Source organism: Crocodylus porosus, unplaced genomic scaffold (assembly GCF_001723895.1).
Source record: "Crocodylus porosus isolate Cpor-Errol unplaced genomic scaffold, CroPor_comp1, whole genome shotgun sequence".
NCBI lineage: Eukaryota > Metazoa > Chordata > Crocodylia > Crocodylidae > Crocodylus > Crocodylus porosus.
In genome coordinates this window covers 77,619,385-77,631,992 of record NW_017728948.1, presented here as the reverse complement: position 1 = coordinate 77,631,992, position 12,608 = coordinate 77,619,385, and the positions used below count along the sequence as shown (strand labels likewise).

At 43.1% G+C, this 12,608-nt stretch overlaps 1 protein-coding gene across 6 annotated transcripts in view; it reads left to right on the top strand.

Moving 5' to 3' along the window:
- Positions 1-12,608, top strand: part of ARHGAP24 (Rho GTPase activating protein 24) — a 407,100-nt gene that overhangs the window by 339,136 nt on the left and 55,356 nt on the right. For 3 of the 6 annotated variants that reach the window (XM_019552870.1, XM_019552872.1, XM_019552874.1), the window contains one exon: positions 2,315-2,437. In XM_019552870.1, coding sequence (XP_019408415.1) covers positions 2,315-2,437 — 123 coding nt within the window. Of the gene's footprint in view, positions 1-2,314; positions 2,438-8,717; positions 10,108-12,608 lie in introns of those variants that run through there. The other 3 variants (XM_019552876.1, XM_019552873.1, XM_019552875.1) reach the window with 3 other exon arrangements.

Here is a 12,608-nt window from a genome sequence, read left to right as displayed (position 1 = left end):
TTATTTCAGCGATCTTTTTTTCATGAAAAGTAGCAATGTGAATATAGACAGTGAGTGTGAACCTTGTACAGTTGTGTCTATATTCAAGAATACCAAAAACTTTTGCTTCATTTGGGTTTAATCTGGTCATTGGCAGAATCATAACTACTTAAACAACAGTCTGTGATTCAGTTGCATAATTTGTATTAGAGGCCATAACTAAAATCAAAATCCTATTATATTAGGCCTTGTAGAAATCATAGGAAGAAACAGACTTGTTGCTGCTATTCCAGTCCTCAGACCTGTCCAAAGCATTTTACAGAACACACAGTAAGCCAGGGCTCCTTCTCTGGAGAGGTGATAGTCTAATTTACTTAGAATCAGAAGGCCAAAGATAAATTAGTAGGGGTGGAAGAGGAGGTATTGAGGAACTAAGACAAGAGCAATAAGATACCTGTGTGCCCAGTTTGGCTAGGGACAGACATTCAAAAAGTCTGAGCCTGAATTGATTCAGTCTTTGCAGGTTTGTCTAACTTGGCTAGGCTAAACAGTTTGTAAGTGCACAGATATCCCCTCTGGACTTAAAAAATGCAGGCACATGCCTGCAGTGGCTCAGGCTAGAAGCCAGGGGCACTAGAGAGGCCCTCCCTTCCCTTCCGGTGCTGAGCTGAGGGTGGGGCATGGCCAGCCCCCTGCAGGATGCTCTGATATGTCCCCCCTTCCGCCCCCCAGCAGCCCAGCACGGAATGCTTATTACCCCAAACTCAGTTTTTATCAACCCATTAAGAAAACAAAGTCTGTCTCCATTAGTGCAAGGTCTTCTTAAATAGCTTTTTAAAGGAAGCACCTTTCAAAGGAAGGATATGTTGATTAGCTCCAAAAAGCCTGTCTGCCTTTGTTGCCTCCCACAGCACAGGTTGTAGCCAGCATGTAGTCTGCCAGCTAATGCTCAGAGGTGTAAGGCAGAGGAGCTGGGGAAATAATCACTGCTTAGCAGGGGGAAGCCAGGCAGTCTCTGCCAGAGCTCCAGCAAGGGAGCAAAGGGGAGGGGAGAATTCCTGCTTAGCAGTGATTGGTGAGTAGGAGTGGGGGGGAGCAGCCTGCAGTTTCTGCCTGAGCTGCAACTAGAGAGCAGAGGGGAGGGGCTAGCTCAGCTATGGAGCAGAGAGCCCCTGCCTAGCCCAGAGAGCATGCCAGGATGCTGGGGCAGTCTGGTTTATCTTAAACCAGCAAGGGGGCTGGAACAGATATTGAATAAACCAGTTTCAGCCAAATCAGTTAAGTTTGATACTACATTCAACTAGGTTTATCTCAAACTGGCTTCAGCCATTCTCAGACTGGTTTATATGCACTGAACATTTGTTCTGTTACAAGTTTAAACTAGTTTCTGATCTCTTAAACCAGTTTATGTGTAATGACTGCCTCTAGCCAAATGTTTAAGGCCTGTGTACACCTAGATTGCTCAATTAAAAGTTTTTATTTTAGCAAATAAGTAATGGTTTGCTCCTTATACATATTACACTGGACAACAAGCCCCACCAGTAGTCTGAAGCATTCAGCACAGACCAAGGTAACAAACAGGGATGTGTGAAGTGGTGGCACCTACAGTGACATAAAGATGGTTTAAAATGTACATCCTCTTTCCTTGTACTGAGATAGTTAAGTAGAGAAATCAGAAACCCAGATCTGAAGGAAGCCAAACTTGAGTGAAGTTCAGGTATGGGTCAGGCTGAGCTCAGTACTGACATGATTCCATCAATAACTGGATGTTTAAATAGATGTTATATTCCCTCTGCATCTTGTCACTGTTTGAACTTTCAAAACCAGTGCATTTGTGCTTGCTACTAGCATAATAAACCCTTATTCTTAAACTAACCTCTGTCCCAGTCTTGTCTTGCTGCTATAACTATGGCACATTTTGTTTCTGAAAATAAAAAAGGACTACTAGACCGCTCTTAAAATAGATATATTTCATATTCTTTGCCTTTGTACAATAAAATAATTGCTGCACAAACTTCAATGAGTATATCAGATTACAGATGAGTGCAGACCCAAATTTTTTCAGAACTGCAGAGATCTGGTTTTGTTTAAAGTGGCATTCATCCTGGTGTACTTTTGGGAGCATAATAGCTGTACTTTATTAGATGCTGACTGTGCTTACAGTCCTTTCATTTTACACCAGGGCTGAGAGATTCTTGCCTACCATTGCCAGGTGATGGTACCTATGTCTGCATGCTTCCCATTCATTGTTGCAGCTTCTGGAAAGTCATCACAGCAGCAGATTGGCTAGGTTGGAAAGCAAAAGATTTTACATGCAAATTGCCTTCTCTTGCAGGAGGAGACCGAGAGCGGATGACAGCTAACCATGAGACATATCTTCTTATGGCCAGCACACAGAATGATATGGAGGACTGGGTGAAATCCATTCGCAGGGTTATATGGGCACCTTTTGGAGGAGGTGAGTTCACAGCAAGAAATACCAAAAATACTAAGAGAAAAGGTAATGCCTGACTTGCTTTGTTGTGAGTTTAGGTCCCAGCTGGAGACTCCTAGTAAGAAAAGGAGTCTAGAATGAGCCAGATACTTAACATATTTTAAAGTATGTCACTCTCAGGGTATAAGTACACATTGCGTTCTCATGTGCTAACACTAAAAAATGTAAGGTGGTATTAAATTTTGCACATGCTATGAGCAGTTGCATGTTAAGGGTCAATACCTGCTCTAGTATGCACAGCTTTGACTTGTCACTAGGGCTAGGAACAAAAATTACACGTACACCAGTGTAAGTGACTAGAAACTGATTCAAAATCTATAAGAACAGAAGTTCAGTGCTCAAAAACCACTTTCAAAATGGCTGAAACCAGAGTAAGATAAACCTCTATGGATGTAGTATCAAGCTTGTTTTAGGTTAAATCAGTTTACTGAACTTCTGCCCCAGATCCCCTCCAGATTCAAGTTAACTCACAGTCCCCTAGCATCTCACAATGCTTTGCACCTTCCCTACAAATCCCCCTCACAGGGTGGGCAGGCTAGCCTTGGCCCAAGCTGTCTGGTCCAGCCAAACAAGGAGGTGTGATCTAGCACCCCTGGCTTCTGGTCTGGGCCACTGCAAGCCCATACCTGAATTTCTGGAATCAAAAGTGGATGTCTGTGTGACAGGGGGCCAAGTCAAGATCAGATCTTAACATTGGTCTGCCGTTCTGTTTAGGGCAGTCTGCCCTGCCTCTCCTGCCATGACTTGCTGGTTAATAAAATGGATGTAAGGTACAGGAGGCTGCCCATTTAGTGCCCCAGTGCCAAGGGCATTATACACAGCTCTGATCTTCCCTTACCATGTCCCATGCCTTGCAGATGGCATCATAAGTTGGTAATAGTTCCAGCCCGTGGCTGGGCCAAACTCTGCACTTTGTAGGGCCCCTAACAGTCAGCTTATACACTCTACCCTTCCCAGGGCCTCTTTCATACCACCCTCTCTCACAGGGCTTCTCTCAACCCACCCTGCTCCATGAGTGGTCCTCTTGGACCATCAGGCTTAACTACTTTCATTCTGGCCAGTTCACACACAGCCCTTCAGGTCACTCAAATAACCCTACTCTATGTGGACTGGCCTTGTGCCTCACACTGGGCTGACTCCCTGCCACCCAGCAGGCAACTTCACATATTTGCATTCTTATGGGGGTTGGCCTATACGCTGCCCTTCAGGCCACCTCTACAGTCCTAGTCAGCACAACCCTAATGCAGCCCTTCAGATCACCCTTGCAACCCTACTCTACGCCCCTAACGCACAGTCTTTCAGGCCACAACAGCTCACTCTACTATGTGCGGGCCACCATACTGACTTCTGCTCCTTCATCAGGGCCACTCTATCTCTCTTCCCCCCTCAATGGGGCCTCCAGGATCTTACACTGCATGGGGCGCAGATGTCTGGAGACATGCCTAGTCCCTTTGCTTGTCCCTACATTAGGGTATCCCACCTGGATGTCAGGGCTGGGGTTATAAGGCACCCCTACCTGCCTTTCACTATGGAGGCAACTGGCCTGGCATTTCTGGGGAACTACCCCACCATGGGTAATCTCACCAGGCCATCCTTCCCCAGCAGGGTGTAGTTTTTCGTTATACCCAGGACCAGGAGCCTTCTGTCATCCCCATAGCTCCTGCACTTACCTCCTTAAAGTGGCAGACACCAAAGGTGCTCTGCCATAGTCTGTTCACTTGCTTATCAGCTCAGTCTACACAGCTTAGACTAACCTGCAAAGACTGAATCGATTCATCCTCAGACTTTTTGACTGTTTGTACTTAGCCTAGAGGGCTGGTGAGCAGTACCATAGCTAGGAGCTGCCAAGTCTGTCCCTTGACTGCCTGACTTTCCAGCAGTTCCCTGCTTGACCCCTCTGCCCCGCCTTCCAGCAGCTCCCCACTTATGTGCCATCCAACACCCCCACCATGGCTCCCCATTCACGCACAGATACACAGCTCTTTCTGGTTCTTTCTAAGTCCAGGGCTGTAGAGTTCTGGGTGATAGATTGTCTGGAGGGCTGGGGGTTAGGGCACTGTGAGCAGGGCATCCTGGGACCAACCAATTACTGGTATTGACCCTGTGGAGCAGATTGATGTTATTGTAATGTGAGTTGCCCAACACCACCTGGAGATAATCCTCTCCTGAAGAGGCATAATTTTGAGGTACTCAGAAAGCCCCTGAACTCATCTTTTCCTGCCTTAATGCTCAGACACTCCAGTCCTAATATCATTTAACCCATGGGAAAGGTAATGCCTAACTACACCCTCACTTTGGCCAGAATGATAGAGATTTCAAGAGAAATTGTCTGATGAAATCAGTTTTCAAATACAAGGACAACTCAGAGAAGGATAATTCTTTATGGTTGCATGCAATAATATTACTAAAACATTTTGCTTTATTTCTGTACTACCTTTTGGTGCAGCCTACTGTTGTGGTTCAGTAGTAGAATCCTTGTGTGCAATGTGAGACAGCTGCATTAAATTCCTGGATGCACATATAAGTATTGCCATCAAGGCACCAAATGTCTGGACTTGGTCTGGCCTTTGGATTCTGTCTCAATGCTCTAAGGAGGGGATGGAAGGTCTGGGCACTCTCCACTGCTCTATACGTCTGCCTAGTCATATGTGTTAAAGGTTCTGGTGACCTCTCACAGATATGCCATGATCCAGAAGGATTGTCAGTTGCCTTCTACTACCTTTCCATGAAAGGATTTCAACACACCTTAGAGATGCATAATTCCACTTCTGTGAAGAAAGAAACTATTATCCCTGTTACAGAAGGGGAACTGGAGCATCAAGATCCCAGAAGATGAGGCTAGAACTCAAGACTTCTGCACTCCTGACCCTATCCTTTTGCACCCCTGACCCTATCCTTTGACAACATTTATTTCACTTTAAAAAGCCTAGTTCTTTGCCCACTGATGGAAACATTGTTATAAAGAAACCAAATGAAAAATATAGGATGGCATATTGTGCCTGTTTGGATGTCTGTCTGCTTCCCAGTGCTACTGTTTATAAGCAAACTGCTATAGGTTTCCTAAAGCCAGTGCACCAGCCCTGGGGCTCTGTGCTCTTTTTTCCACACTGAACAGCTGTCGTATTTACTGCAGTGAGAAAGAACATATTTAATGCACATGGTGGATTCATTCTCCTTGCTTTATCCTATCAAGAGGAGACTTTTAGGAAAAACGAACTGTACATTCTATACAATATTTTTATTATGTACATTGGGAGAGGGATTAAAGAAAAATGAATGCAATGGCTGATACATGATCCATTGATTGTCAGCCAGTATTGTCACAGTCACACCCTCTCAGCAGGTCTCGCAGCTGCTTTAGTCATAGTGTCCTTCATGGATAGAGAGCCAAGCCTTGATGTTTACTTTAGAGTGGTACTAGCCAGGAAAGGTTGGCAGTGGTGGTCCCATAAACTACAATAGCTGAGGCTGATAGTTAATATTATATAAAGTGCATTGCACCCTGCTGTAAAACCTGTTGTAATATTTAGATGTAACTGTGTACTATGGCATGGATAACTTCTCTTTTGGTTGGCAAATCTGAAAAAGCAAATAGCTCTGCTTCATTTTAACAGCATAACAGCATTGCCACAAAGGCATTTCATCTCAACAATAGCCCACTTGAGAATTGGGATGGGACAGGATGGGATGGGACTTGTATATAACTTGAGCTAGATGGCCCTTGGTGTCCCATCCAATCTTGTGGATCTGTCTGTGATTATTATTTTTGTCTGGAAAATAAAAGCTGTTTAATTGTATGGCTTCTTGAGGCATTTAGCCCCATTTTCAAAAATTGGCAATAATTTCCCCATCAGCCAAGAACATCTGTATTTAAACAAGGTCATTTCTGATTTGTCAATAGCATTGTTTGCTTATGAAAAAAAAATATCTGGCACTTTATCAGGAATACTCATGTTGATTTGCAGCAGAAAAGAGTGGCTACTATTGCTAAAAACTGCTTTTATTGACTGAAATTCACCCTTTCCACTTGTCAGTTAAACCACAGGAACCCTAGTTCTGTAGAAAAAGATAACTGTGGACAAAACCTTTCTAGGGAACCAAACATCTGCCTTCACCCTCCTTTCAGGTCATGTTTTTCTTCTTAAGCAGAAACTTTGACCTCTTGCTGGTGGGCTGTCCGGTGGCAATCTGCTGGCAGGAGTCCTCTTTGGCACTGTCTCAAGTATGTGTTGTCTGCAGTTCTACATGGCTACTCTTGTGTGGGGGTGGGAAATGCCTGCTAAAATGTGGATGTGAGACTATTCCCTAGACTAACAGGAATCTCAACCTACATACTAAACAAAAGGTCTCAATGGCTAGTGAATTCTCAAACCTTAGATATGATTCTTTGCAGGTTTTTTTTTTAAAGGCTGACTCTCATCTTGTTTCTCTTACAAGTTTGATGGGTAAGGAGCTATTGGAATGCCTAGAATTTTTGCTAACCATATTCATGTAGCCCTACAGCCATCTGCTCCATGCCTCTTCTAGATTCTTGTTATGTTCCAATCTAATAGCTGCCTAAGCCACTAGGATAGTATCACATTGGGTAGAAGGAGAGACAGTTTTTGAAAGGAGGGAGGCTATGAGTCTGTCTGCATACAGGACCTTCATTTCACAGCATTTGAATACCTCACAGATGGTACTAAATATTACTACACAACACTCCTGCAAGTGGAAAAGTATCTCCACTTTACAGATGATGCACTGAGGTGTCCAGTGCTATGACTGACTTATCCAATCTATGTCCATACTGTAGCAAGGCTAGAGAGAGTGCCCTCCCTGATCTCCTGAGTGCCAGCTCACTGCATTCATCACTAGACATCTTCCCACTTATAATGTAAGAGATGGGTGTTGTGGAGATTTGGTTTTTGTATGCAAACTGTGTGGTGTGCCCATGAAACTGCCATAACATTGTTGCATGTAAAGAAATGTTTAGTGCCGTGTATTGTGAAAATGCCTAACTGAACATGGTGAATATTATTTTGCCTAATACCAGATAATACTAATGGCTTACCTGCTCTTCGAATTGATTCAGTTTAAGCAACTTATAAGTGTGTTATTATATTGGATTTCGTGGACAAACGTGTTTCCTGTAAAATGAGTTGTTCTAGTGGGCTTGAAAACCCACTTGAAAACATGAGAAGAGACTGGGGGCTGGTTGTAGCACAGAGGGTGGTACTGAGCATAACAAACTTTACTGATTTTAGAAGGCCTGTCACAAAATTGAGGTGTCTTGGCAGGAGGTCTGACAGTTATTGGGAGATAGAAAAGTGTCTTGTAGCAGGAGAGATTTAAGAACTGTGCTTCCAAAGATTTCCTTATTATTTAGTCTAATTGTATTTTCCCTATTTAATTCTCAAATTTAATTAAGTTAGCTGTTTGGGATTATTAGAAGGCCTAGTAAGGCCTGTCTGTTTTATGGTTATATGTACATGAACACATGTATATTTTTATTTTCCCTTTGTAAAGGATGTCAGAACCCATGTGAAATGACCATAATTTATGGATAAGGGAACATATATTTATCATTATTATTAGACTTTGCTAGTTTTGTGTTCTGTATATATGGTATAGATATATGAGACTTTACAGGAAAATAAGGACCAAGGATCTGATGGTGTTGATCAGCTTGACTTCAGTGGAAATGTGCTGATTTAAACCAGCTGAGAATCTGTCGGTCTATGCTCCTAGGAGTTGATAATATATTTTTTTTAGATTTAAACCATTAAAAAGTTTATGACAGAAAAAAAAACCAGATACAGGAAACAAAATAAGTCAGCCTGACAATTTAATCAAAACCGAGGTGTCCATTTTACCCATGATGTCTGAAGCTTCAAACTAGATGCAGTAAGCCATGCTAGTGTGATCTTACCCAAATTTTGCACTTTTGGATGTTGAAAGTAAATTTCCCTTAGAATGTTTAGTCCTTTTTGGTATTATAAGCAGACGTATGTGTATTCCATAAGTGTCTGTGCATGTCTGTAATGTCTGTGTGTGTCCTGTAAAGCTACTCAAATTTAGGGTCTGCCTGGTGGTGGAAATGACATTCTAGTCATGAAGAAAATAGATCTATAAATGATTAACCAGAGCATTAAATGGTTGCTTGTTAACTTGTACTAGGAAGGGGGTGGGGAGGGGAAGGGAATCAGTGGTGGTGTTCAGTGCAAGATTGTTTTTGAACCCAAAGAAGAGGAAGGGTACTAAGAACATTCTTTAAAAAAAAAGAAAGAAAGAAAATACCAGGGCGTTTAATGCTTGTTTGCACATGAAATTCCTTTCCCAATTAAATTAAAAAGTGTTTTTTAAAGAAAGTAAAGACTTGACCTTTGATTGCAGAGCTTGAAAATAGGAATAAAGTGAAGGAAGGGAATAGTAGCAGGGGAGGAGGGGGAAGTTACAGCAGCATTTTAACAGGGGATAGGAGGAGGGCTGGAACCTCCTATGAGAGTGAGAGCACCAAGACCTGCTGCTTAAGTTGCCACACGTGACAGCAGCTTGAAGTCAACTCAAAGTCAACAACCAAAAAAAAAAGAAAGAAATCAACGTTGCGGCAGCTCCCTCCTTTAGATTGTTTTGCCTGCACCTATTGCATACAGCTGGCTGAGCAGAAGGCAGCAGCAGCAGCAGCTCTGAAACTCTCTGATGAGAACAGTGGGAAAGGGAAGAGACGACCACAATATCCCCTTCGCGGACGCATGCATTCTGCAGTCCATCCCAAGAATCTTTCCAGCAAGGAAGCAGCACTGCTGTATCTGACATGTCTCTAACACAGAAGCCTCTGGTAGTTTGAAGGCAAAAAACAAAGCCCAAGCAAGAAACCTACAAGGACATCAGGAAAGGGAGGTGGCTACATAAAGGGCTCTTTGAAAAGAATCCATTCTGGACAGAGACACTGGGGTGAAGGTGCCTTTATAAAGATTCCCTGTTTGCACAGATAAAAGGAGTCAGCAAGAAGTATCCTGGATAATTCTTCAGGGGTCTTTTTGTCATTGGTTGCATTTTTTTCCCTCATACATCGCTATGTGCTGACCTTTTCCAATGGAATTTGAGTCCCCTGCTACTCTACCCACAGTTCCAGCTGAGAGGAAGAGCTCTTTCCTCCACACCCCCCATCACCACTCCCTCCTTCCTCCTGCAGACACTTCCATTTGAACAGAAGATATATCTTTTCGCTGACATTCTTTTGTTGTGACATGGCATAACAGACAGTTGTCTCACAGCAGGAAATAAAGGAAAAAGAGCAAAGGAATTAGAAAAACAGAAAGAAATTGTCCCCAGAGGAGAACTGAAGCAGGAAAGATAACATTAAAAAAATTAAAACTCTACGAAGATCTAGAAGATCCGAAATCTTCAAACTCTAGAATAAAAATGTACTATAAAAAGCTCCCAGACAGCCCATAACAATGAACAGTCATGGTGTTTCGTCTGGCTGCAGCTTTTAAAAGAAAGCTTTGAGGATGAAAGTGGGGCCCTGGCCTATATGATGCCTGAAGATAAAAATGCCGGGGTCCGCACATCAGGTGCCTTAGCATCAGCTCCTTTCATTCCTAAAACTACCTATAGGAGAATTAAACGGTGTTTTAGTTTTCGCAAAGGTAGGTACAATCTGTCACTGTGTTCTGCTTTGCTTTTAAAGCCTGTTATTCTGCGTTGTGGAGGAGGCTGTGTATTGGGTGCAAATGAGACTTCCAAAACAAAGGGCATGAAACAATGAAGACACCAACATTCCATGAATGATTTACTCATTTTTTGTTCACTTATTTGTGGTTGGAAAGCTTAACCTTTTATCCTCTGTCTGATCACCCATGAATGGGCTATGTGAGGTGGTATGAGACAATTATTTTGTGGTTCCTCAGAACAATCCCAAACCGAAAATCAGTGAAAGGAGAGAGACAGTTTAGCTTGTGATGACCTGATTTAGCTGCTAGATTGGTAAAATAAAACAAAAGAGTCTGATTTATACTTCTGGTTGCATGGGGACTTGGGGGGGGAGAGGAGAGGAAACAAGACAATTGCGTCTGTCCAGAGGATCAAATCCTTACACCCAAAGACAACTGATAGACTGAAGTGGATTCCCTCATCATAAATTGTGTTGTTGCATATGATTGCTTTGCTTTGTATCATCCTGTTCTTCTGCAGCTTGCAGTCACAGTTCCACCCCACTGCAGCGACATTGTTAAAGTCAGTTCTCATCTGCATTGCACAAAATGCTACTGAAATAAAGTATGGTATTTATGGGATTAAGGTGGGCTTTTGAATATATCAGTAGGTAGTGCTGGAAGAGGAAACTGTCAGCTCAGCTAAAAGAAATAATAAGGGAGATGGAGGTGAGTAAACAAATTTGTTTACTCCATTTTCTGATGGGAGTAAACAAACTTTGTCTTTCAGGACTCTGAGAAGAAGCCTATAACAGTCACGTGCTGGTTCTAAGAAGCATGTCTGAAAGGGGGAATGAAAATATTGGGCCAGATTTTCATCTTCATTCAGAATGGGAATAAATGACCTTGCACAAGGGCTGATCTCTACTTTGCTCCTCCACTAGGATGAAGCTGAAGCTGCAAGGTGGTGGGATACTGGGTTTCCCCATACTCTGCAGAGCCTCTGTCTGTGTTCTTACCTTTTATTTTGCTATTCTTTCTTAGACTACCCCTTGGTGGCCCCACATGGAAATGACCTGCAATGTTTCAATTACCCTCCAGCATATGCAGGTTGCAAGGTATTCTATGTTATCAACCCAGCAGATCCAGTGTTAATATGGCATCTCTGTTGCCTTTTAGGGTTATCTACACTGGCAAATGTTAACAGAATGTAACCTTACAGGAGGAAGCAGTGTTAGTTAGCTAAAGTATGTGCAAAACCATACAGACAATTGGTTGATGCCCTAGCAACTCCCATTGACCTGGGTTGGAATGGCTGGTGTTCAGAGCCTCTGGGAATCAGGTCAAGAGAGGACATATATGGTTATGTGTCAAATGTATGTGCTAATGTATCTGTTGGTGCAAACTACTCTGTAGCTCTCCATCCCCTCCATGGGCACTTAATTATTTCAGGAATGTTTAGAATTTGAGAAAAAGATTAAGAGATTAATTTCTAGACGGTTGACTATTTTTGACTGTGTGCTGCCACAGGCTTCTCACGCAGAAACAGGATTTCCAGCTGTTTGGTTTGGGGTTTGTTTGTTTTTTTCCTTGTTTTTTATTATCACCTACATGTTTCAACACAAGAACTGTTCTGAAAGCTTGAGAGAAATCAGTGTGCTCAGGAGCATAAGACAGATGCAGCTGGAGAACTTGCCGTTATTCTGCTGTTTTCAGTGTTGCACTTATTTTAGTTGCACTATGTTACAAAGTCTCTCTCAAAAGAAATAACATGCAACAGTATGGGTCAGATTTTCAGAATTCTGTGAACATGTTTAAGTTACCCCCATATAGCACTTACAAGCACTCCCCCTAGGCAAAACTTACTGAATTTAGTATCCAATGCTAGGGCTTTATTATACATTGCACTGTGAGCTACACAGGTGTTGATCAGTGTTATTGCTAGCTTAAATTTGGAGCAGTCATGTTCAGGCCAGCAGGATCCTGGAGAACTTAAAAGTAAGAATTTCTTCACACCCTCTGCCCACCCCAATCCCATTCCAAGCTTCCTTGCTGCCCTCTTGCCCCTGGATTTTCTACCTACTCTGCTCACTTGTAGCTGCCAGTGCTGTCTGTCCCAGAGGAAGCAAGCAGGGAAGGGTTAACATGCTTTCCCAGCCCCTGCTGGTGCTGCCAGGCTGCTGTTTTTCTCTGGGCTGAGCGAGTCCAGAGAGCAGCAGAGAAGCTGGCCAGACAGGCAAGTTAACACTTCCCTGCCTGCTTCCCTAGGACAGTGTAGGCAGCCACAAGTAAGCATGGGGAGAAGGGCAGTGAGTGGGGATCTGGGGTGCTAGGGAGAGAAGACGGGAGCAGTGGGCCTTATCCAGGCTAGCAGGGGAGGAAGGAGTATTTAGAGTAAGATGGAGCTTCAAGTGGCTACACCTTAGTATAACATGAGGTGAGTAACATGGTGGCTAGATTTGACGCTAGCTTCAAGTGGCTACACCTTAGTATAACAT